The sequence below is a fragment of the Macaca nemestrina genome, chromosome 3, assembly GCF_043159975.1.
Source record: "Macaca nemestrina isolate mMacNem1 chromosome 3, mMacNem.hap1, whole genome shotgun sequence".
NCBI classification, from domain to species: Eukaryota; Metazoa; Chordata; class Mammalia; order Primates; family Cercopithecidae; genus Macaca; species Macaca nemestrina.
Genome location: NC_092127.1, coordinates 145712410 through 145739613, shown reverse-complemented (window position 1 = coordinate 145739613; position 27204 = coordinate 145712410). Strand labels below are relative to the sequence as shown.

At 38.6% G+C, this 27204-nt stretch overlaps 1 protein-coding gene across 7 annotated transcripts in view; it reads left to right on the top strand.

The window, feature by feature from the left end:
* The window catches only part of LOC105496859 (lin-54 DREAM MuvB core complex component), an 86228-nt gene extending 60226 nt beyond the window's left edge, over positions 1-26002 (top strand). For all 7 annotated transcript variants that reach the window (XM_011767497.3, XM_011767502.3, XM_011767500.3 and 4 more), the window contains 9 exons: positions 5760-5976; positions 12902-12975; positions 13128-13325; positions 14359-14450; positions 15563-15634; positions 16449-16551; positions 16709-16846; positions 21994-22196; positions 24829-26002. In XM_011767497.3, coding sequence (XP_011765799.1) covers positions 5760-5976; positions 12902-12975; positions 13128-13325; positions 14359-14450; positions 15563-15634; positions 16449-16551; positions 16709-16846; positions 21994-22196; positions 24829-25030 — 1299 coding nt within the window. In that variant the 3' untranslated portion in view covers positions 25031-26002. The remainder of the gene's footprint in view (positions 1-5759; positions 5977-12901; positions 12976-13127; positions 13326-14358; positions 14451-15562; positions 15635-16448; positions 16552-16708; positions 16847-21993; positions 22197-24828) is intronic.
* Positions 26003-27204: the final 1202 nt, after the last annotated feature.

Below are 27204 nucleotides of genomic sequence, written 5' to 3'. Positions count from 1 at the left end.
TCCTTCCGTTTTTTTCAGTTTTTAAGTAGTAACTTTTATATGTTACTTAGTTTTTTAAATGCTAAGAAATGTGGTTTAATAAGTGGTTGCTAAGGGTTAGGGCTGGGGAGAGAGTGTTACTATAAAGGATGGTGCAAAGGAGATTGGGGTGAAGGAAGAATTTTATATATCTTCATGGTGGTGTTGATTACATGAATCTCTACCAGTGATACCATTACATGGACTAACACATCAAAAAAGTGCGCATAAAAACTGGTGAAATCGGAATATGATCTGTTCTGTAGTTTAGTTAATAGTTTTGTGCTGGCCGGGCACTGTGGCTTACACCTGTAATCCCAGCACTTTGGGAGACCAAGGCAGGTGGATCACCTGAGGTTAGGAGTTCAAGACCAGCCTGACCAACATGGTGAAACCCCATCTCTACTAAAGATACAAAAAAAAAATTAGGTATGGTGGTGGGCACCTGTAATCCCAGCTACTTGGGAGGCTGAGGCAGGAGAATTGCTTTAGCTGGGAAGGTGGAGGCTTCAGTGAGCCGAGATTGCGCCATTGTACTCTAGCCTGGGTGACAGGAGTGAGACTCCATCTAAAAAAAAAGTTTTGTGCCAATTGTCAATTTCCTGGTTTTAATAATGTCCAATGGTTAGTAAGATTTTATTCTGTTTGGGGAAGGATGCATCAGAACTCTGTGTTAGTTTTACACCTTCTTGTGAGTCTGAAACTATTGTAAAGTGAAGTTCTTTAAAATGCAGTGTATACTTCTATTTAGTATACTAATACTTTTGTGTGTCTTAGAGGCAGATGTGTGACTTTACTTCTTAGAGTTCTTGAGGACTGGATGTTGTCTACGTTTATTCAATCATTTAATTACTATTAATCAAGCATCTACAGTAAGAGGCAGTATAATGTTTTGGTTAAGCAAATAGTCTTTTGAGTTAGATCTGTTTCACATCCTTTCTCTGCTACTTTTTAGTTGTGTGACCTTGGAGAATTTACTTAATCTCTCTGAGCTTTTCTATCTAAAGTGGGCATTGTTGATAATCTGTTTCAATAATGATGATAGAAATAGTGACTCATATTTACTGAACATGCACTATGTGACATGTTATTGTTTGCACTTTGTATAATTTAACTCATTTAATCCTCACAATTCTATGAGAAAGGTACCATTTTCACATTTTCAGAAGTTTAGTCACTTAACCAATATCACACAAGTAGGAAATGGAGATGCCTAGAATAAAACCCCAGCAGTCTAGATTTTCTGTTTTTGACTATATAGAACTAGCTTGTTGTACTAACCCTTCCATCAAGAATAACTAAAAAGCAGAATGAAATATATTTCACTTTGGGAGGCTGAGGCAGGAGGATCACTTGAGGCCAGGAGGTTGAGCCCAGCCTGGGCAACACAGTAAGACTTGGTCTCTACAAAAAATAAAAATAAAATTAGGCAGGCAAGATGGTGAGCACATAGTCTAGCTACTCGGGAGGCTGAGGCAGGAGGATCGCTTGAGCCCAAGAGTTTGAGGCTGCAGTGAGCTATGATCATACCACTGCACTCCAGCCTGGCTGACAGGCTACATGTGGATATTCTGTTGTACCAGTACCATTTGTTGAAAAGACTGTCTTTTCCTCATTGAATTGTTTCTGGTGCATTGTCAGAGGTCAGCTGATTGCGTTGGGTGTGGTCTGTTTTTATGTTCTCCTGTTAATCAGTCATTTTCAGTCTTTGCCAATCTGATTAAAAGCTCTCATATACCAGCCTGAGCAACATGGTGAAACCCCATCTTTACTAAAAACACAAAAATTAGCTGGGTTTGGTGGCACACGCTTGAAAATCCCAGCTACTTGGGAGGCTGAGGTGGGAGAGTTGTTTGAACTGGGGAAGTGGAGGTTGCAGTGAGCCGAGATTGCACCACTGCACTTCAGCCTTGTTTTGGTGATTAAATGATACCACAGCCAGCCAATATTGGGCTTTTGAACCATATATAAAAATCAACTCAAAATGAATAAAAGACCTAAATGTAAGACCTGAAACTATAAAACTTCTAGAAGAGAACATAGAGGAAAGGTTCCTGGATATCGGTCTTGGAAATTTATTTATTTATTTTTTTATATCAGACCAAAAACTCAGGCTACAAAAGCTAAAATAGAGGCCAGGCATGGTGGCTCACGCCTGTAATCTCAGCACTTTGGGAGGCCGAGGCAGGCAGATCACTTGAGGTCAGAAGTTAAAGACCAGCCTGGCCAACATGGTGAAACCTCGTGTCTACTAAAAGTACAAAAAATAGCCAGTTGTGGTGGCACACTCTTGTAATCCCAGCTACTTGGGAGGCTGAGGTAGGAGAATCGCTTGAACCTGGGAGGCAGAGGTTGCAGCAAGCCAAGATCACGCCACTGCACTCCAGCCTGGGTGACAGAGCAAGACTCCATCTGGAAAAAAAAAAAAGCAAAAATAAATGGACTGCATTAAACAAAAAAGCTCCTGCACAACAAAGGAAATGATAAAATGAAGTGGCAGCCTATGGATTGAGGAAAAAACATTTGCAAACCATATATCTGATAAGAGGTTAAAATCTACAATTTAGAAAGAACTCAGGCTGGGTGCAGTGGCTCATGCCTGTAATCCCAGCACTTTGGGAGGCTGAGGGAGGCCAATCACTTGAGGTTAGGAGTTCGAGACCAGCCTGGCCAACATGGTGAAACCCCGCCTCTATTCAAAATACAAAAATTAGCCGGGCATGGTGGCATGCGCCTGATTTCCCAGCTACTTGGGAGGCTGAAGCAGGAGAATCACGTGAACCCAAGAGACAGAGGTTGCAGTGAGTGGAGATGGCACCACTGCACTCCAGCTTGGGCGGCAGAGTGAAACTCCATCTCAACAACAGCATCAACAACAAAAGAACTCATACATCTTAGTAGAAAAACCACCCAATTAAAAAATACACAAAGTACCTGAATAGACATTTCTACAAAGATACAAAAATGGCCAACAGACATATGAAAATGTATTCAACATCATTAATCATCAGGGAAATGGAAATGAGAGCCACTATGAGATGCCATTTCACACCCATTAGAATGGCTATTATCAAAAGTTAACATAATAAATGTGGTAAGGATGTGCAGAAAATAGAACTCTTGTGTATTGATTGTGGGAATGTAGATTGGTGCAGCCATTATGGAAAACAGTGTGGAGGTTTCTAAAGAAATTCAAAATAGAACTGCCACATGACCCAGCAATCCCTCTTCTGGGAATATGTTCAGAAGAAATGAGATCACCACCTCATGAGGATATCTGCACTTCCATGTTTATTATAGCACTATTCACAATAACCAGGATATGAAAACAACCTGTTGACAGATGAATGAGTAAAGAAACTGTAGTATATACATAAAATAAAATAAAAGATTATTCAACCTTGAAAAATAAGATCTTGCCATTTGCCACAACATGGATGAATCTGTTGGGCATTATGCTAAGAGAAACAGAAAGAAAAATATTGCATGATCTCACTTATATGTGGAATCTGGAAAAAAATGGTCAAATATACAGAGATAGAAAATAAAACTGGTTTACTGGGTGGGGGTAGCAGAGGAACTAGGTCAGAGGTTGTAGAATAACAGATATGTAGGATGAACAAGTGTTAATATACAGTGTTAAGACTGTAAGTAACGAAATTGTACAGTATTTGGGATTCCTGCTAAATAAGTAGATTTTAACTGCCGTTGCCACAAAAACAAAATGGAAAACTATGCAAGATGATGGATATATTGATTTGCTTCATTATAGTAACATTGATACACATTTTGCTATATGTATCCCATATATCATGTGATACACCTTAAATATATACACAATCAAATGTACTTTTAGAAGAACAATAGAAAAATCTATACTAAACAAACTTAGTTAAACCAGTCCCTGTACTATGCCATGCCATAACTACCTCATAATGTGGTTGTTAGATCAGATAGTCTTCTATAGAATTTTTAGTACTGTCCTCCATGCATATTAAGTACCCAATAAATGTAACTCTTATGTTTCAAGCACCTTGTTTCCTAATATGCTTAGTGTTTTTCCTCCATGTTGAGCGGATATAGTAAGGACTATGTCCTTTGCACCATTGTATGTATTTGTCTCTTAGGTTGCTTGATTTTTCAGTAGCTTCCATATTTATACATTTAATCCTTCTTCTTATGCTTTACGTTTTCATTTAATTCACTGCTATGGCTGCTGTTATCTCTTATTTTGAATCTGGTTTTTGCTTATGATAATATGTGAATTATTTTATGCAGAAGTAATGTCTTTTGTAATGTTTCTGAACTAAATGGCATTATTTTTGTTTTCTCCTGGACTTTTATGAAAGTCTTTAGAATTCTTGTTTCATAATTATCCATATAGTGAATACAGATTTCCTCCATCATACGTCAGTTGTCTTTTAGCATGAGAGCTTTTTATAGAATAGGTGGGGATGTAATTATTTATAAAATAATACTATATATCTGGTTAGAGAATCTTTGATCCTTTGCATTGTATGACAGTGTGTTGTACATTGGTTAAACAGCAGTTAGGGACTTGTCAAAAGACTATTGTGTTCTGCTCTGCCTATGATGTTTCATTTAGCTTTTGGGGAATTCCCATTGCCTTTTGTTGGACTAAAGAAAAGGATTAGTATCAGTCTTTAATTTTTTAAATAATTAAATCATTTTAATCAATTAAAATGTTGTGGCTCCCACCTGTAATCCCTACCCTTTGGGAAGCTGAGGTAGGAGGATTGCTTGAGCCCAGGAGTTAAAGACCAGCCTGGGCAGCAAAGTGAGACCCTGTCTCTACTCCCCCATCATCACACACAAATTAACTGGGCGTGGTACCTGCAGTCCTACTTGCTCAGGAGGCTGAGGCAGGAGGATGGCTTGAGCCCAGGAGATCGAGGCTATAGTGAGCCGTTACTGCACCACTGCACTCCAGCCTGGGTGACAGAATGAGACCCTGTCTATGTATACACACACACACACACACACACACACACAGATACACACTTAGGGAATACAAAACTAGTTTCCCTAGACAAACAAAATTGATAATTTTGGACGGAATTTGGCCTCCTGCCCATATGCTAGTGGTTACTTTTATACCTAGGGAGTATTACGCCTTTCAGAATTTACTAAACTTAGTAAGGGTATCAGGTAGGCTTTTCTTTTGGGAAAAAGCAGCACTTTGGGAGGCTAAGGCAGGTGGGTCACCTGAGGTCAGGAGTTCAAGACCAGTCTGACCAATATGGTGAAACCCCATCTCTACTAAAAATACAAAACATACAGAACATGGGAATATAAAATTTGTTGTAGTTATTTTGGTGGGTAGCAATAATGACAACTATCTGTATCATCTTTTCTCTATATTGAATATGGGGCTTAATTCTGGAAATTTTAAAATAATTCTTTTCTTATAAATTTTACCTGATAGTAACAAAATTGTGTAAGTACTTGCAAATTAAGTAACAATTTCTTCATAGCAAGTTATCTGAAATGGACTACCAAGGAAATTAACTACTAGAGATGGAAGGTAGAACTCATTAATTTTGGTTTTATTTCTGTATTTATTACCATTCTTTTCATTTCTCTTTGAACAGGTTGTTCCTTTCAGCAGCTTTTGATGCAATACAGGAGCATACTTTATAACTTGAGCAATTGTTATAAATTAAAAATAGTAGGAAAGTTACATCCCAGATTAATGACAGCCATGTTGTATTGTTTAATAGGCAGTGAAATCAACTGTGCAGACCATCACTGTTGGAGGAGTGAGCACATCACAGTTTAAGACAATTATTCCTCTGGCAACTGCTCCCAATGTCCAGCAGATTCAAGTGCCTGGAAGCAAGTTTCATTATGTCCGACTTGTTACTGCCACATCAGCCAGTAGCTCAACCCAGCCAGTTAGTCAGAATCCCAGTACAAACACTCAGCCTCTTCAGCAAGGTTAGTAACCATTTTTTAAAAACAGTAATTCTTGATTTTAACATGATTAAAGAACATTTGTCCATTTCTTGCTGAAATCCTGATGAAGAGTGGCATTTCAACTGAGTATGAGCCAGTAACTGGTGCAGAAGGCAGTGAAATAGAATGAGAGTTGTGTATAACTGTAGTATTCTTTCTGCTGGAAGTTGGTACACAGTGTGCTGTTACACCAGATAATAGTAATTATTTGTTAATTTGTGGTTAGCCATTTTATTGCTGGTTTTAAAACCTGCCATTTATGCCAGTGGGATACACTTAGATGGAACCGAATTATGTATTTTATTTGCTGAACTATAAAGCCCCTTGATAGGATTTGGGTCAGTTGAAATGACAAATAGGCAAGGTAAATATAAGTAAGAACTTAATGTCACTTTCAGCTTTTACTTATTTTGAATCTATAATTGCTACTAAAATAGTGATTAAAAGGCCAGGCACAGTGGCTCACACCTGTAATCCCAGCACTTTGGAAGGCCGAGGCAGGCGGATCACCTGAGGTCAGGAGTTCAAGACCAGCCTGGCCAATATGGTGAAACCCCCATCAACTAAAAATACAAAAATTAGCCAGGTGTGGTGATGTGCGCCTGTAGTCCCAGCTACTCGGGAGGCTGAGACAGGAGAAGTGCTCGAACCCGGGAGGTGGAGGTTGCAGTGAGCCGAGATCACGCCACTGCACTCCAGCCTGGGTGACAGAGTGAGACGCCATCTCAAAAAAAGAAAAAAAGTGATTAAAATGTTTTATTTTGCTAAGTTGTATTTTCCCTAAAGGATATTCCTGTTTGTTGTCCTACTATTTTCTGTTTGTGTTTAACTCTTTTTACCACCTGATATACATCCATAGACACATAAATGACCTTTTTCATATTTATCTACTTTTCTAAAAATTAAAGGATATGAAAGGATCAGGATAGTTTATAGTTTAGGGCTTACGTGTTTCCTTGTTTTATATTCTAACAACGTCAAGAAGCAGCTGATGGCAATTAAATGATATATTGTTTATCGAAAGTAAATAGAAGAATTAAAGACTAGTTGGTTACTCTTTTTTATTAAGAGATCAGAGGGTAGGTCAGACACTGTGGCTCACTCCTGTAATCCCAGCACTTTGGGAGGCCAAGGATCACCTGAGGTCAGGAGTTTGTGGCCAGTCTGGCCAACATGGCGAAACCCCATCTCTACTAAAAATATAAAAATTAGCTGGGTGTGATGTCACATGCCTGTGATCCCAGCTACCCAGGAGGCTGAGGCAGGAGAATCACTTCAGCCTGGGCGGAGGAGGTTGCTGTGAACTGAGATTGCACCACTGCACTCCAGCCTGGGCGACAGAGCGAGACTCCATCTCAAAACAAAACAGAACAAAACAAAACAGATCAGAGGGTAGTCTGAAGGTCATGAATTATCTTGATTGATTCTTCACAGTTACAGTTGGAACTCCTTGTTCTACCTTTTTCCCCTTCTTACTGCTATACTTGAGTAGTCTAAAATAAACAATAAAAAAAAAAAAAGATCAGAGATTTGGAGCTACCTGTTGCCAATAGCTGGTTCACCTGAGGGAACCTATAGAAGAATAAAACCTATTTATTTCTCTTTCAAATTACTGAAGGGAGAAAACAGTAAGCAGTATTTTAGTACATATTCTATTAAATTAGACACAGCAAGCAGTTATATTTTCTAATTCTTTTTAAAACTGATCGGAAATGGAATAAAATCATTATCATAATCTTAGTGAGGGGAAAACCGAAACATCCATATTAATGACTAAGGGAGTTAAATTTTATATTCTCTCAATACTTAGACTTAGCAGGGTACTGAGAGAAGTGCTGTAAGTCCAATCTACTTAGGTAGTATGATGATGATGATAGAAAAGTGGTCATTAGATACAACTGGTTGTATTTTATGTTTGTGTGTGTATGTGTATAATAGTATGCTGAGAATCCATATAATGGATTAAACCTAATTAATGGTAACATTAATTTATTCATTAGGAAGAGTATGCCTTTCGTATAAGGAAGATCCAGGAATTCCTCCTCTATAAGGAGGAATGGGATGGACATTTCAAAATAGAGTATTGGCTGGGCACGGTGGTGCACACCTGTAATCCCAGCGCTTTGGGAGGCCGAGGCGGGTGGATCACTTGAGGTTGAGAGTTCAAGAACAGCCTGGCCAACATGGTGAAACCCTGTCTCTACTAAAAAAATACAAAAATTAGCTGGGCGTGGTGGCATACACCTGTAGTCCCAGCTACTTGGGAGGCTGAGGCAGGAGAATCACTTGAACCTGGGAGGCAGAGGTTGTAGTGAGCTGAGATCGCACCACTATACCCCAGCCTGGGCAACACAGCAAGACTCTGTCTCAAAAAAATAATAAGTAAGTAAAATTCAGTATTGACTGGTGCCTCCATTTCCAGCTTTATATCTGTCTTTCTGCCTGTCTCTACTTCTCTTTTTCTCCTTGCCACCTGGCAATCCCTCACCACTCTTCTGCTTCCCTTCAGGTTCCTTTTTTGCTTTCCACCTTGAACATTGCCTCTGTTCTCCCCTGTATCTCTCTGCCTTCTTCACCTCACTCTATACCCTCTTCCCACCCAGCCACATACATATACTGCCCATGTTATTTCCCTTATATCCATCTATATTTTTCTCTCTTTGTCTTTCTCTCCTGTCCCATAAAAGATCTGGATATATATAATATATATTATTTCACAGGAATAACAAATACAATTTTTATTAGAGTTACACTAAATAGTTGCTCTAGTTCATCAAATATATTAATGTCTCTTTATGAGGAATTTACTTAAATGCCAAAGGGGCTTATCTTGTACATTTTCCCCCAAAAGTTGTACAAGAACTAATGTTCAAAGGCTCCACCATGTTAATCACTAGTTCAATGGTGGGCAGCATAGTAGAAGAACTCAGGAAAGTGCTTGGTTATGCTTTTCAGAATACAGTCTATCATCTCGGTGAGGGAGGAAACCAATTTAAGAAGTTAAAACGCCTCAAACACTTGCAGGTATGGTTTCTGAAGTTTGGAAGGAGGCTATTCTAAAGGATTGTTCAGAGTTCCTGCCAAAGACTAAACACTAAACAATTATGCCAGCCTCTATGAAAACTGAAGTAGTAGTTAGTAATGTGCGCTAAGGTAAGGAGGAGGAGAAATGCAGACGGTTGACTTAGTTAACTAACATCCCCTTCCATAGGTCTTTTATAGTATTCTGTTTTATGACCACTTGATTTTATATTTTCTACATTCCCCAGGCTTCAGTTAAAACTCAGCATGGGCCGGGCGCGGTGGCTCAAGCCTGTAATCCCAGCACTTTGGGAGGCCGAGACGGGCGGATCACAAGGTCAGGAGATCGAGACCATCCTGGCTAACACGGCGAAACCCCGTCTCTACTAAAAACACAAAAAATTAGCCGGGCGAGGTGGCGGCGCCTGTGGTCCCAGCTACTCGGGAGGCTGAGGCAGGAGAATGGCGGGAACCCGGGAGGCGGAGCTTGCAGTGAGCTGAGATCTGGCCACTGCACTCCAGCCTGGGCGACAGAGCGAGACTCCGTCTCAAAAAAAAAAAAAAAAAAACTCAGCATGCAAGTGTCAAACCTATGTAAATTTGAGTTTCTAAGTTTTTTTTACTGGGCCAGGGAGGGTGTGTGTGTGTGTCTGTGTGTGTGTGACTCTGTGTGCACACACACATTTGTGCATGTGTATGAGGAGAGGGCAGGGATAGTCCCCATTTAATGTGACGGAGGGCAGGTCACTCTCCTTCCCAGTTATTTCTCAGGACCACCAGGATGTTTTTGGATTCCACTGGTCATTGCTCTCACTTCAGAATCACTGCACTGTGCTCATGGAACAGCGACTGTCATCTCTCCCAGGAGCAGGTGGTGGAGGGAGTCCACTCTCCTGTGTCCTAAGCGGGAATTCAGGCTCTCCTTTTAATTCCTTCTAGCATTGCTGAGACCAATCTACAATGGTTATTATAACCTTGCTAATGCTTCAGTATAATTGAGGAAAATTCAAACAGAACAGAAACAACTTCAAACTAGGTATCAGATGTCACACTGCTCCAGTATTTCATACAGGAAGAGAGTCATACACTCTTTGTATAACAACCTTACTGAGATGTAATTCACATATACCATAAAGTTCACCCTTTCAAAGCATACAATTGACTGGTTTTTAGTATATTCACAAAATTGTGCGACCATCACCACTAATCATATACTCTCTCTAGACATCTCCTCCTCTCCCTCCTTCCCCCTAGTTTGTCACCTTGCTGCAGTGGCCTGCTGCCTTTTAAATCAGAGTGCCTACTCTAAGATTCTCTTCTAGGACTCTCAGCTTTTTGGTCTTTAGCCATCATCCTTCCAGTCCCCACCAAAAGCAAAAAACAAAACAAAACAAAACAAAAAAAACAAAACTGCTGATATCATAGTAGCCTTTCTATCTAAGGAAATTTATTCTTTGTTGTTTTGTTGAGAATTGTCTCAACCTCTCTTTCAGACCAGGCTCTAGGCCTTACTTTTACATCAATGAAACCTGAAGAGATGTCATTTCTATCTTCTTAAATGTCTGCTTTTAACAGTGGAAATGGCAGTAGGCAGTTTTTAAAACTGCACTTCTTGTTGGTCCAAACGTATATGTCTAGTGCCAATGTCTTTCCTGAATTTCATCCCAGTATTTCTCCATGTCAAGTTTCATCCTCCCTTTAAAACAGCTCATTCTTGAGTTTTTAGTTCTAATAACTGTCATTTTCCTGGTCACTTGAAAGCTCTGCAGTGGTTACATTTTCTTCGCTTATACCTACAGTTCCTACCATTCAGTGGTTGGTTGGTAAGTCATGATCCTTTCACCTACACCAGGTCTCCTGCATCGCTCTCTCTGTTTTATTCCCATTGCTGTCACTCCAGATCAGACCCTCATTTTTGTGCACTCTTCTGACTTGTCTCTTGCAACTCCATTCTGTTTTATGCACTGCTGCCAAATACAATTAATTTTTCTTTATTTCAATATAATTTCTGTATTTAAAAATCCCTAGAAACTTCTCATTGCATACTGAATTAAAAATACAGATTAAATATAGAGTCCTACCCTAACATTCAAGGTCCTCAATAAATGTCTGCAATCTGCCTTTTTGCCTGTGTTTGTCTACGTTAATCCCAGGTATTAGCCAGATGGTTGGTTCACCAACATTTGTGACTATGCTTTGCAGCTTCCCAAGATTAAGCCTCCACTTCTCATGTTTCTGTCTCTGCGTGAAATGCCCTTCTCCAGTCTGTGTGCCCTCCATGTGGCCGGCCTATTGATTGGGGCCCATCTCAGTACTCTGTCCTCCATGTGCTTTTTCTATATTTCCATCCTCTGCAAATTATATATCCTCTTTCCTCTAAACTCCCACAGCTCTTCATGTATCTTCTTTAATAATATTTATCTTGGCCGGGCGCGGTGGCTCACGCCTGTAATCCCAGCACTTTGGGAGGCCAAGGCGGGCGGATCACGAGGTCAGGAGATTGAGATCATCCTGGCTAACACGGTGAAACCCTGTCTCTACTAAAAATACAAAAAAATTAGCCGGGTGTGGTGACAAGTGCCTGTAGTCCCAGCTACTCGGGAGGCTGAGGCAGGAGAATGGCGTGAACCTGGGAGGCGGAGCTTACAGTGAGCCGAGATCACGCCACTGTACTCCAGCCTGGGTGACACAGGGAGACTCCATCTACAAAAAAAAAAAAAAAAAAACTATATATATTTATTTGTCTTATTTGGGCACCTGCCTAATCTGCTGAACTAGATTGTAATCTCCCTGACAGCAGAGGTCTAGTGCTTTAGGTTTCCTGAAACAATGTCCACAGTGCCATTTATATAGTAGCAGCAGTTGTAACAACAATGATGGCAGCTAATATTTAGTGAGCATTTACTGTTTGTTGGGCAGTGTTCCGATCAATTTTCATGAATTATCATATACTTAACCCTCATATGCCATAAGGTAGATGCTCCCCATATTGCAGATGAGGATACAGGCAAAGAGAGCTTAAGTGCTTAGAAGACAGCAGAACTGGGATTTTAATGCCCTGGGTCTTATGACTTTAGAGCCCATGTTCTTATCCTTTTTGCTGTGCTGCCTTTTAGTATGTATTCTGTAAATATTGAATTACACTGGCTGGGTGCAGTGGCTCACGCCCATAATCCCAGCACTTTGGGTGGCCGAGGCGGGTGGATCACCTGAGGTCAGGAGTTCGAGACCATTCTGGCCAACATGGCAGAACCCAGTCTCTACTAAAAATACAAAAATTAGCCGGATGTGGTGGCGTATGCCTGTAATTTTAGGTACTTGGGAGGCTGAGGCATGAGAATCGCTTGAACCTGGAAGGCGGAGGTTGCAGTGAGCTGAGATTGCACCACTGCACTCCAGCCTGGGTGATAGAGCGAGTCTCCGTCTCAAAAAAAAAGAGAGAGAGAAAAAAAAAAGACCCAAGAATGACATATTCTGTGGTTTGAATAGAAACAGCAATTAGAAATAGTAGTATAGAGTGCTGTTGTTACTCAAGCTTATGAATGACAGTTCTTTTATTTATACATTTCATTTGACTGGATTAGGTACTGAATGTATAAATCATCTGAATACAGATTGAGGTATTTTCATTTGAATGTCTTGAACCTACAAATATTCCCTCATAAAGTGGATAGACTGTAGCCACCTTAGATATAAGTTCTCTGGTAGATGGGGTAAGTGATTTTGAAAGGTAACTATCCTGATTAAAGATTGCTCAAATTAGGAATCAAATGGAATTCTTTAAGCTCTTTTATGAGAAAAACTTGGGAGAGCTAAGTATTCTTAAGTGTTTTAAATACTATTTTCTGTAAATAACTTGTTCACCCTTTTTTTGTTTTTTAAAAAGCAAAGCCAGTGGTTGTTAATACAACCCCAGTGCGGATGTCAGTTCCAATTGTCTCAGCTCAGGCTGTCAAACAAGTGAGTATCACATAACTTCTTTCTGAGTCTTTCCCAAATAGACGAGTTACTTTTTAAATAGAACGTTAAGATTTAGGTGCAAGAGATTTATACTGAATTGAACAGCTGTAAAATTTATTTTGTGGTCATTGATGTATGTCCCTTCTTTTTAGGTTGTTCCAAAACCAATCAATCCAACTTCACAAATAGTAACTACTAGCCAGCCACAGCAACGGCTTATCATGCCTGCCACACCACTGCCACAGATCCAGCCCAACCTCACTAACCTGCCACCAGGCACTGTCCTGGCACCGGCTCCGGGAACAGGGAATGTGGGTTATGCAGTGCTTCCAGCTCAGTATGTTACTCAGGTATGTGGAAAAAATGAAGTCATTGTATTGCAAAAGTGATAACGGGGTCCATAAGATGTCTAGTGCTATCACAGAAACTACTCAAACACATCTAACTCAGTATTGAAGTGGCACTTTCCAAAATCTTAAAATGTTAACCCAAACCTTTAAGTTTATTTCTATGTACCTTTAGCATTTAGAAATATATAACAGAGGTCAGATATACAAGTCAGACAATTTGGAGCTGAGAGCAGCTTGGCAAGAGCCCAAGGCTGTGGCGGTATGATAGAAAATAGACTGAAGTTAAAATCGGCAGAGTCCAAATGAATTTAGAAAAGACCGTGGCTGTTACAAAGCTCTTCCTCACACATCAGTTTGATGCCACTGACTTGGAAAATAAGTTCAAGTTTATTTATTGGAAAATAAACTGTGAGATGCATTTCCAGGTGACATATCTTTAGCGATCTGTCTACTCTTACTGGTCATCTTTAGAATGAAAGACAGGGAAACAAACCCACACGTGTACTTTTTAATGAAATATACTTTGGAATATGTTTTGTGGCTATTGATAAAAAGAATAATGTTCAGTATTTTTGTCATAAGCATTTCTAATGTTTAGAAGTTGGTGTAAAATAGAAACTCAACTATTGTGCATGTAACTTATTCTCTGTAATTTGTAGTGTGATAAATGATCAATATAGTACCTGTTTTATTTGTAAGTAGGCACATTGCATTTTTCTAGCCAAAACAAGTTATTACAGTACTTCGAGAGCATTCATCTAGAATTTCCTATCATTCTGACATACTTAACTCTTCTGTGAAATACTTTCTTTATATTTGTACTATGTAGTACTATAAAATGTTCACATTATTTTCACCTATAGTATTGGTTTGAGTCTTTAAAAGAGCTCTGTGGAGTATGTGTTTGTATGAAATTCTCCATTGTGTTTTTCTTATTTTAATAGATGAATTTGTATTGCTTACTGATCATCATACCTGAGAATATTGTCCGTTTTTGGAAATATGATCTAAAATTAATTTTCTTTACATGTAGCTACAGCAGTCTTCATATGTATCAATAGCAAGCAACTCTACCTTTACTGGAACATCTGGTATCCAGACCCAGGCACGGCTTCCATTCAATGGGTGAGTATTTTGAAAATAGGTACATAAGTTGTTAGATCAGCTTAAATGCAACAATAAATACATATATTCCAAACTACATCCTCTTTGACTTTTTTCCCCTCAAAGCTATGTGAGCATGCCTCTAAAATACTTGTTGAAATATTTCAAACAGAAAAATTACAGAAATAGTCAATTCCCAAATACTCTATTCAGGTTCACCAATTTTGCTACATTGGTTTTATTATTCTCTTTCTGAGTATGTTTCCAAAATGATGATGCTAACTATTTTTTATCTTTATTTTTCGAGACAAGGTCTTGCTCTGTTGCCCGGGCTGGAGTGCAGTGCTGTGATCTCAGTTCACTGCAACCTCCACCTCCCAGGCTCAAGCAATCCTCCTGCTTCAGCCTCCTGAGTAGCTGGAACTGTATGCGCAGGCCACCATGCTCTCCTAATTTTTAAATTTTTTGGTAGCGATGCAGTCTCACTATATTGCCCAGGCTAATCTCCAAGTCGGGCTCAAGTGATCCTCCTGGCTCAGTCTCCCAAAGTGCTGGGATTCCAGGCTTGAGCCACTGCACCTGCCCAACTATTTTAAAAATTATGTTAGGTCCTTGTTTTTTGTTGATGTTTATTTATCTGTTAATTACTGCCTTTGCAATATCAGCTTAGAAGCAGTGCTTAGTTACCCGGAATCAGTCCACATCCCACTTCCATTTCCTCCTCCACACACTCCTTTTCCTCACTGCCTTTTTATACTTGAATCCCAAGAGTTTTGAGGCAATCTCAACTTTGTTTTCTTAGAAGGGACAGTGTTTGTGGAGTGTTCTTTAGCAGCTATTGATAACTTCTTTTTAAAAAATTATTCCATATCTTGTCTTTACCTCTTTTCATGTTACAACTTGCCTTTGGACCTAATGTAAACAGAACAACATAGCAAACTTTTTATTTTAGATGGACACATTTAACATTGGTTAAAACTTTATTTCTGGAACGATTATTATAGATTGGAGACTTTTCTAATCTTAAATTAGTTTTAGGTCTAATTTTTAAAATTTTAAATTAATTGTAGCAACTAAATTAATTTTAGTTACTATTAATTGATTAAATGTATATATTTTTTCTATCCGTACAGCATAATCCCATCAGAGTCTGCCAGTCGGCCCCGAAAGCCCTGTAACTGTACAAAATCACTGTGTTTGAAATTGTAAGTGTTTTTGCTACTCTTTGCTCATTTAATATAATTAGAAAGGCTCTTAAAAGTAAATGGAGTTAACTAAAAATTTTTAACAGACCAAAGCTTGTAAATCTAAGTAATTTAAATAAACATATAAGTCAATGTTTGCACATATATGGCAGTATAAAAATATTTCATTCATTTTAGAAAGAAATATTAGAGTCCTTACTATACATGAATCACTGGAGTAGGGGTTAGGGACATAGCAGCATGAGACAGACATAGCTTCTGCCCTTAATAATGTTTGATCTTATTCATGACTTTTGTATTTGGTCTACTATGTGAAGAGATGATACTCTAGGTAGTTTTAAAAATCACTGAATGGTTAATTTGCTTATTAGCATTATAAAGATTTGACATGAACTAGTTAAATGAAAAGCATTAGTCTTATTGGGGCATAGAATCCAAAGAAGTACTACTATAACTCAAATGAGCCAGCTCAACTATTAGAATATAGCCAGTGTTCTTCCTTTTTCAGAATTGTGAAATGCCTGACTTTGGGGGCACATAAAATTATATAGCTCTTGTGCGATAGCTGTTACTGGTTGGACTAAGTTTTTTAGGTCAAAATTCTAGGACTTGGTGATTTAAACTTTGAGCCTTAGTATGCGGTTGACAATATATGTTGTTAACTCTTCAACTGGGTAGCTGAGTAGATTTCTGAAATGATTTACCACATATGTAGTACATGTATAATATATATATAATGTATGCATATATAATCAGGTAATTAGTAGTTTTCCTTAATAATGACTTTTTACCTATACTGACTTTTACCTTTCAGATATTGTGATTGCTTTGCAAATGGTGAATTTTGCAACAACTGCAATTGTACTAATTGTTATAACAATTTGGAACATGAAAATGAAAGGCAAAAAGCAATAAAGGTGATTATTTTTTATTTCATTTAACTGACAGAAATATCCAGTTTCACCAATTTTTTAAATAACTCAGTTGTCTTGCAGAGAAACATTTCAATTCCTTTTGCAGTGTTTAAATTTCATCTACTGTGATTTAACTCTGATATTTGATCTGTTTTGCTAGGCATGCCTTGACAGAAATCCAGAAGCCTTTAAGCCTAAGATTGGGAAAGGAAAGGAGGGAGAATCTGATCGACGTCATAGCAAAGGATGTAATTGCAAACGATCAGGATGTCTTAAAAACTACTGTGAATGCTATGAGGTGAGATGCTGGGTGGTGAAAATAATATCTTTTAAGATATTTTAGAAAGGACATACTACAAAAATTTACTTGAAAATTGGGAAGTCACCTTGCTATTGCAGTTTGAAAATATGCGCAGTTGGCACAGAGGCCCTTGTTTGAGGAAATATGAGGCAGGCTTTCGAGCCTCCTTAGCAGGGCTTCGGAGGAATACCTTGGGTTTACTATTACAGCCTGGAGTCTTATTGGGTGATTTACCATAACTTCTTGGCCATTATGCCCAGAAATATGCATGCAGATCAGAACACCAATATACTGATTTTCAATAAAAATAATAGTATCAAAGTGGATTGGAAACTCTCCAGCAGTGATTCTCACCTGAGGTGCAGTTCTTATTGTTCTTCACAGGCTTCTTAGAAATATATGGCCGGGCACGGTGGCTCACACCTGTAATCCCAGCACTTTGGGAGGCAGAGGCGGGCAGATCACTTGAGGTCAGGAGTTCGAGACCAGCCTGGCCAACATGGTGAAACCCCGTCTGTACTAAAATACAAAAATTAGCTGGGCATGGTGGCGGGCGCCTGTAATCCCAGCTACTCAGGAGGCTGAGGCACGAGAATCGCTTGAACCCGGGAGGTAGAGGCTGCAGTGAGCCGAGATCATGTCACTGCACTCTAACATGGGCAACAGAGCAAGACTCTGTCTTAGATAGACAGACAGACAGACAGACAGACAGACAGACAGACAGACAGATAGATAGATAGATAGATAGATAGAAAGAAACAAACAAACAAACAAAATAGCCTGCATCCCACGGTACAGTCTGGAAATTAAAGGATTATCTTGACCAAAATGCTGGTTATGCCCACTCGAAAAGCACACTGCTCTGTGGAAAACCAAAGTATGTTAAGAAGTTTGCTTTGTGAGCATAAAAATAGGAAAGGGGGATCTGGCACATTGCCGGATGAGGTTACTGGTCACGGCAGGCAATTGTCTCCATTTTCACTGTTTTGTTGTTCCACTGAGCTGGTTCTTTTTACTTCTGGGTCAGGCATCTTCTCTGGAAGATGTAGTTGAAACTCTGCTTTGACAAAAGGCATGTAAATCTTCCCCTTCTTGCTTTAGACACAGTTCTATATAGTTTTATTTTAGAAGCTTATATGTAACCATCTAGTGATTGAGATTAACCCTAGATTACCATAATTGGTTTCTGGGTATGCCTGAAACTTTACTGACAGTGTTTTGGGTGGTTGTGTTATTCCTGTTCTTGGCTCTTCTCATACTCTCATATATTTTCATTCTTTCTTATTCTCAAGAGAGAATTAATTAATTAGTTTATTTATTTATTGGCAGAAAGCCTAGCTTTGCACTTGCTGAAGGTTTGCCCTGCCACAGGAGCATGTCCTTCAGTTCAATGCCCTCTCCTATGCAGCATGTGTCACATGAAAGATTTTGTGCATTGCATTTGCTGTGAATGCAAATGAATTCTTTCCTAATCTACTTATTTACAAAGTCAAATACTCCTCTCAGGAAGTAAAGTAGGAGAGTAACATCTTGTGAGTTCTGCAGATGATCTGAATGAAAATTGCATAAAGAGACAAGTTTTTTGTTGTTGTTGTTGTTGTTGTTTTGCGACGGAGTCTTGCCCTGTCGCCCAGGCCGGAGTACAGTGGTGCGATCTTGGCTCACTGTAATCTCCACCTCCTGGGTTCAAGTGATTCTCCTGCCTCAGCTTCCCAAGTAGCTGGGATTACTGGCACCTGCCACCATGCCCAGGTAAGTTTTGTATTTTTTTTTTTTTTAATAGAGACAAGGTTTCACCACGTTGGCCAGGTTGGTCTCGAACTCAAGTGATCTACCCACCCATCAGCCTCCCAAAGTGTTGGGATTACAGGCGTAAGCCACCGTCACAACTCGATTTTTTAAACTGTCTTAAGGAACATCTCCAAATCCAACAAGCCAGTTTCATCCAGTGTTGGAATCTTTTTTAGTCTTTCTTCTTTTGAATACCTGATGAAATAGCTAGCTTGCGTTTAGAAGCCATACAAAAGTTGTCATGAATATGTATGTAAAAATTAACACTTTTTTTTTTTTTTTTTGAGCCGGTGGCTCACTCTGTTGCCAAGGCTGGAGTGCAGTGGTGCGACCTCGGGTCACTGCAAGCTCCGCCTCCTGGGTTCACACCATTCTCCTGCCTCAGCCTCCCAAGTAGCTGGGACTACAGGCACCCGCCACCACACCTGGCTAATGTTTTTGTATTTTTTAGTAGAAACTGGGCTTCACCGTGTTAGCCAGGATGGTCTTGATCTCCTGACCTTGTAATCCGGCCGCCTCGGCCTCCCAAAGTGCTGGGATTACAGGCGTCAGCCACTGCACCCGGCCAACACTTCTTTTGAGAACGTGGAAATTTATGTAAAGTTGGATCAGAAGGGCAAAGCGACCCTTTCATGTATATGGCATTGAATAATCAATACATGCTGGGCATATGAAATTCAGACATATATGAACTAACCATTTAATTGAACTGGTTGACAAATCTGTGAATTAATAGAAGTAGAAAAGGTACTGGACTGGTTGAAAAGTTTGAAGAGAGAGCCCTGCCCTACCTATTCTAATGAAGTTTTGTCAGGACAGATACACTGTCTAGTAACAAATTGATCATTCCAAAAGTTATGTACCAAAAAATGGAGAAACTTAGAATATACTAAACTATGAATAGCAGCGGCTAATTGGCTGTAAATTAGCTGTGGGCTTATCTGACATTTTGTGTTGAATTGTTCTTTTGACACCTCTCTCTTCAGCTGAATTGGCTTTTTAATCCCGTTGGTTTGCATCTGGACAACACATTCATGTTTCCTTTCAGTGCCTATAGGCTTGCTGATTGGATGAATGGCTACCCACCTTATTTCATGGTTGTGTCTTTTCTTGTGACCTTTTTCCTCCCGTCCACGTCTTTTTTTTTTTTTTGTACAGGGGAAGTTAAATTAGCCAAGCTAAGTGTCATTGTAATTTCTCCATCCTGAGCTCCGGTTAGACACTATTAATGTCTTTCTTATGGTTCTTAAAATATAAAGAGAATTAAAAAAAATATATATATATATATAAAATCTAAATTACCATTATTGGTATGTTTTCCCCACTCTGAGGTCAGGAATTTTCTCTCTTCATCACTAGATGCTTATTAAGTATTGCTTTAGTTAGATTACTAGTCAGGCTCACAGTAACCCAGTTAACACAAACTTATATCCATTTATTCCTTAAATGGAATTTATTGGTGTCTTATAAGAAAGGAGCAGAGTAAATGTGTTTATAATGCAGTCCATTTATCTTACTAGGTGGTATAGAGAGAAAGGACAGTTTTATTTATTTATATAGACATGGGTTCACTGAAGAAAATGCAGCTAACAAAAACATACTCAAATTCATTAGAAATCAGGGAAATATAAATTAAAGAACAGTGAAATCTCACTTTATCACCCACACCATCAGATTATAAATTTTTTTTTTTTTTTTTTTTTTTTTTTTTTTTTTTTGAGACAGAGTTTCATTCTTGTTGCCCAGGCTGGAGTGCAGTGGCGTGATCTCGGCTCACCACAACCTCCACACCTCCAGGGTTCAAGCGATTCTCCTGCCTCAGCCTCCCGAGTAGCTGAGATTACAGGCATGTGCCACTGGCTAATTTTTTTTTCTCTTTAGCAGAGACGGGGTTTCTCCATGTTGGTCAGGATGGTCTTGAACTCCCGACCTCAGGTGATCCTCCCACCTCAGCCTCCCAAAGTGCTGGGATTACAGGCGTGAGCCACCATGCCTGGCATAAAATGTTAAAAGGAATTATAATATCCATTGTTGGAGGGAATGTGGGAAATCCTTCCTTTACACATCGCTGATGAGATGTGAGATGTTACAGCCGTTTGAAAAAGCAATCTGGCCGGGCGCGGTCGCTCACGCCTGTAATCCCAACACTTTGGGAGGCCAAGGCAGGCGGATCACTAGGTCAGGAGATCGAGACCATCCTGGCTAACACAGTGAAACCCCTCTCTACTAAAAATGCAAAAAATTAGCTGGGCGTGGTGGTGGGAGCCTGTAGTCCCAGCTACTTGGGAGGCTGAGGCAGGAGAATGGTGTGAACCCAGGAGGCGGAGCTTGCAGTGAGCTGAGATCGTGTCACTGCACTCCAGCCTGGGTGACTGAGCGAGACTCCGTCTCAAAAAAGAAAAAAAATTAAAATACATGACCTGTTATCCAGTGAGCCCAATTCTAGAAATCCAACTCAGAGAAATAAAAAGGCATAATGTATACCAAAAAAAATACTCTTTATGCATCATTTGTGGTACCCAAGAACTGGAAACAAAAATAAACACCCATCAACAGGGAAAATGAAAGGCCAAAAAAATAGACACATCATACCAGGGATTTACACTTAGCCGTTAAATACAATGAATTCAAGCTATGCCAGATGACTTTGGAGGGATTCCATGAGTTGTAGTATAAGAAAAGCAAGATGCAGAAAAGCAGGTATATGACTTTGAAAAACTAAAAAGTGAAAGTTCTGTATTTGTGTATATACATAAGGTCTACGGTTTTATATAAATATATGACATTTTTACATGAAAATATGTATTTATATAAAATGTAAAGCACACCCTAGTTTCATATGGGTTATTGAAGGGTTTTGGGAATCTGAAGTCCCTCCCGAACTCCCTCTTCAGATTAAAATAGCATAATAGAATAATAAAAATAGCATCTATGAAATCCCTTTAATATGAAATTATATACATATGCATAAATGGGAGATCATCTACATGTTAGTGATGATTTGATTGAGGTGGCTGGATTCTGGATGACCCTTATTTTTGATATTTTAATGTATCATTCATGTTATGAGAAACATGTGTTATTCATATCTGAGGACAATCTATATCCATAGTGGGGGAAAACTGACATGGAAGGACACAGCCACAAATGTTATACAGCCACGGTCAGACTTAAGAATACCTAACCTAGCTAGCCACATGTGTAGTTACTGTTTGTCAGCCAGAGATGCTTCCATCTAATCTTATTATCAGTTGACCAGGTAATGCTATTAGCTGTTGATTTGATCATGGCATCTACTTCCAGTAATGTATTTTGGTTTTGATTTGGAAACTTTTCTTTTGTAAATCTTTTAGGCAAAAATAATGTGTTCCTCAATATGCAAATGTATTGGCTGTAAGAATTTTGAAGAAAGCCCGGAAAGGAAGACATTGATGCATTTGGCAGATGCAGCTGAAGTAAGGGTACAGCAACAAACAGCAGCCAAGACGAAGTTATCCTCTCAAATTTCAGACTTGCTTACTAGGCCAACACCAGCTTTAAATAGTGGAGGCGGAAAGTAAGTCAGTATTTTAATCTTTTTATAGTATTTCCCAAATACTCACTTTTGATAAAGTTTCTTTTCAGGGGGCAAAGTTGAGTTTATACTTTTGGTTGTTGCAAACCTGATTTTTGCATTTTCTTTCCATCTTTAGTTACTTGTAAAGGAATTTAAAGGTAACAGAAGCCACTGTCAGATTATTGGGCAGTTCGAAAATGCACAGTAATGATTTAGTCCACTGTGCTTAATTTCTACTAAGATGAGGTAATTATGTAATTTGAGGAATCCCAAAGAAAACCAGATGTTTCATATGTCTCGCTGAACGTGTAATTATTGTTTTTGCATTTTCTTACCTTCTCTTGCCTCTTCCATTTCTTGGAGCAGTTTTCCCATCCTATTGGGCCACCCATCACACTGTAATAGTGCAGCTCCTTATTGTTATCTCTTATCTGCTGAGTTCTGGAGTAGAAAAGCTTGACCTCTAAAGTCAGGTAGACTTGAGTTTATACTATCTGTGCTGCTTAGTAGTTTGTGAATTTCTTTGAGCCTCAGTTTTCTTGTCCTTAAAATAGCCTATACCGGGTGGCTGTGAGAAATAAGGCATGTCTGTAATATCTGCAGTGTCTGTCAAGACCTGATAAAACATAGTTTGTGATTTGGACTGGACTGGTATTAGAAAGTTTGTTAGAGGTTAATTTGAGGAATTATTAAATGGAATGCACCTTGCAAATGGCATATGATTTAAAATGCCTAAGTAGGCCAGGCACGGTGACTCACGCCTATAATCCTCGCACTTTGGGAGGCCGCGGTGGGCGGATCACCTGAGGTCAAGGGTTTGAGACCAGCCTGGCCAACATGGTGAAACCCCATCTCTACTAAAAATACAAAAAGTTAGCTGAGTGTGTGGTGCACGCTTGTAATCCCAGCTACTCGGGAGGCTGACACAGGAGAATCGCTTGGGCCCGGGAGGCAGAGGTTGCAGTGAGCCGAGATCGCACAATTGCACTCCAGACTAGGCAACGAGAACAAAACTCCATCTCAAAAATAAAATGCCTAAGTTGAAAAGGAGATCCAGTGCTTATAAAAATAAGGCTTTTTTTTTTTTTTTTTTCAAATATTTAAGATACTAGTTTTTTGTTTTGTTTTTTTCTCTTTTCTTTTTGAGAGATAGTCTCACTCTGTTGCCCAGGCTGGTGTGCAGTGTCATGATCTCAGCTCAGTGCAATCTCTGCCTCCTGGGTTTAAGCAATTCTCCTGCCTCAGCCTCCTAAGTAGCTGGGAATTCAGGCATACACCACCACGCCCAGCTAATTTTATGTATTTTTAGTAGAGATGAGGTCTGTGTTGGCCAGCCTGGTCTTGAATACCTGACCTCAGGTGATCTGTCCATCTCAGCTTCCCAAAGTGCTGGGATTACAGGAGTGAGCCACCGCACCTGGCCTTAAGATATTAAGTCTAAAGAACTCTTATGACTGGAATATAAGCAGCAAATAGTTTTTGACTGAATAAAGTGGAAATGGTCAGACACCTTAATGAGGCTTATAACCTGGGATTCTGGTCTTTAGAGTACTGAATATAATCTCCACATGGAGATTAAAGATACTGCCACAGTAAAATATTTATAATTTTTTAAAATTGGGAAGATGTTTATGATACGAAAACAAAATTATAAAATTATACATTATAATCAAAACTACGTATTAAAAACTTGTATTAAAAAAGTTATGCTAGCATGTTAACAAGCTTGTTTCAAGTGACCAAAACCTTAAATTAATATTTTCTAGTTTAAAATGCTGGTTTGTATGTTAAAGATTCCTATACAGCTGCATGACAGCCTGAATTCTCAATTACCCTTTCTTGCCATAGTGAGCTTTAATTTCAGACTTCATCGTTTAGTATACTTGTTAGTGACCGCTTACTCACAGGTTGTTGAGTTCGTGGTTAGATTATGTTGCTTGACTTAATCTGTCACAGGCTTTAAGACTTGAGTTGGCTGCAAATATAGCAAGCCTCACGATGGGCTGCTCCAATTTAATACTCAATAGCTCAGGTCTTTATGAATGCAACTCTGTGTAGAACAGCATTTGGTTTCCCCATTTTGTTTTGCTGTGATAGAACAATGCAGAATTTTGGAACGTTTTCTACAAACAGTATCAGTGACTATGGTAAAGTACTTTATTTTTCATTTTGCTCAAGAGATAGTGCTGTCAATTCCCAATATTATTCATTTAGCAACTATACATGTAGTGTCTCTATGTCATGCACTATTCTAGGCACTGGAGCAACAGCAGTAAATAAAAATTGAACTTTTGGAGCGTACATTCATGATTTGGGAGGATTTTAGTTAAATTCTAGTCTTCATGTAGACTATTATCTTTTAGTTAACCACATAACCTTGCCTAGGTAGTAAGTCATGTGTTTTATATGTTAAATTTTCTGAACAACATTCTTACAGTATGTGAATAATAAAACCAAATCTAACTTTTTAAAGCCCTTTTTAGGATGTGCTTGTGCTCACTGTGTCAATTGTGATGCTCATCCTGCTGGTGAATTGTGAAAGTGTCAGTAGAGATTTCCAGATGAAAGAATGTATCCACTTTTGCTGTTATTTAACACCACCATCATCTTTCTCTTTCAAAAATCATTTCAGATTGCCATTTACATTTGTAACTAAGGAAGTAGCTGAAGCCACATGTAATTGCCTCCTTGCCCAGGCAGAGCAGGCAGACAAGAAGGGAAAATCAAAGGCAGCAGCGGAACGGATGATACTCGAGGAATTCGGACGATGTTTGATGAGTGTCATCAACTCTGCAGGAAAGGCAAAAAGTGACCCTTGTGCCATGAATTGCTAACTCTTGCACAAAAGACTGATAAATGGAACTGTACAGAAAATTTAAGGTGCAGGGACACTTGATTTTCTGCAAGAAAAACAATTACTGTATTTTAATTCAGTCCTTGTTTTAAAAGACCTGAAATTATAATACTGAAGAGGAAGAAATTTTAAATGAGGAAATTAGTACATTTTAAATCTTAGTTAAATCTGCTTATGCCCCTTCTAAATTGAATTTTTCTTTATTATATAGATTTTTAAATTTGCTTGGGTTTCTTAAGAATTAGATGTTCTCTTTCTGATACCTTTAACAAAAAATGTTTATAAATTCATATAATTTATAATGTATGGTGTTGTATGACTTTGTTAGTAGAAAAGCCAAAGCAGCAATGGTTAGCACCTATTCTTTGGGACTTGATCTAGAATATATGCAGACAGAATGTTACATAAACAAGTTCTTATGAAACACATTCAAATGACATTTTGTATTTAGAATAGGACTATCTTTTAAAGAAAAATCAGCCTTTCTGGGCAGATTCTGGAATAATATCCTGTTGTCACTTTGGGAATGTCAGAAGGGGAAATAATCCCCAGGCACACTTTAAAAAATTTTTAAAGTTATTTAAAAAAAAAAAAAAACATATAAAATATTAAAGGACAGTAAATAATTCTCAGAGGATGGGCAATGTGTTTCTGTCATAAGGAATGGCTAACAGATGCTCTGGGCTCTCTCCCTTTTCTTTCAAAGAGGTGGTATGTATTTGAAGAAATAAATTGTCAAAGTGATTACTGGGTACTACTAAAATGATAGGTGGATATAAATAGAAGTAAACATATTATGTAGTGATAATATAGAACCTAACATAGTAATCAAGTATAAAATTTGGCATGGGTGGAGAAACAAAGACTAGGGAAGCTACAAAAGATGAATTTAGAGAAGTTTTCATCTATACAATCAGTCATTTTTATAGACTTTTTTTTTTTTTTTTTTTTTTTTTTGAGACAGAGTCTCACCGTGTAGCCCAGGCTGGAGTGCAATAGTGCGATCTCAGCTCACTGCAACCTCTGCCTCCCGGGTTCAAGCGATTCTTCTGCCTCAGCCTCCCGAGTAGCTGGGACTACAGGCACCCGCCAGCATGCCCGGCTAATTTTTTGTATTTTTAGTAGAGACGGGGTTTCATCGTGTTAGCCAGGATGGTCTCAATCTCCTGACCTCGCAATCCGCCCGCCTCGGCCCCCCAAAGTGCTGGGATTACAGGCGTGAGCCACCATGCCCGGCCCTTTTTATAGATTTTGGAACTAAGAGGTTTCAGATCAATTCACAACTCTTACTTGATTTACAGAAATGGGCCTGCTAACAAAATTTTCAAAATTGCAGTGGGATTTCTTTTTATAAGGGAAGTTTAATATGACATTATTTTCAGCCAGTGATTTGGAAGGTCTGTTTTCCTATAATTACTAAAATAACCTAAATCATTTTCAGTAATTCAAAAACTATGAATTTAAGAGCCTGTTGTAACAGGACTCTTGATTTTATGACAAGAAAAAACCATGTTGGAATTCAGGCATTTTGTTAGGTACCTTAATTGTCAGTAATTAGTATATGATTGTTGCATTTCCTACAAGGACTCTATAGTTGTATGTATTGTGTATATATGTTCATATGAACACACAAGATATAGGCAATAGAAATTAAGTAATCTAAAAGAGGATTCCGTTATTCACTAAAGTATCTTCCTTTTAAATTTGGATTTATAAAATCATAGTGCAGTAACTTTAAATGTAGATAGTGCAAACATTCTTAGCACCTCAATCTAGTATGTTTAATTAAAATTTGTATAAATGTAAATTAGTGTAAGAGGGTAAAATAATCAAGTTATTTTTCAAAAGACTGCAATAAGTTTTTGGTCTAAACTTAAACTTTGTTCATTTTGTACATACTCTGTGTTAATTCTAATTGCACCTTTGTGATGTGTATTTATATACAGTGTGCAGAAAATGTTCGTGAAATTTTGATTACAATTGTAGATTATGTATGATGGCATTGCTTACGAATGTTTTGCTTGTAAAAAAATTTCAAGGTGCAATCAAATGCTACTAGTTTTTCTGATTTTCAAAAATCTATCTAAATCCTTCCTGTGTAGTACTTACTAAACAACTTTTTGTATTCAGGCATTTGCATCAAATTGCTGAACA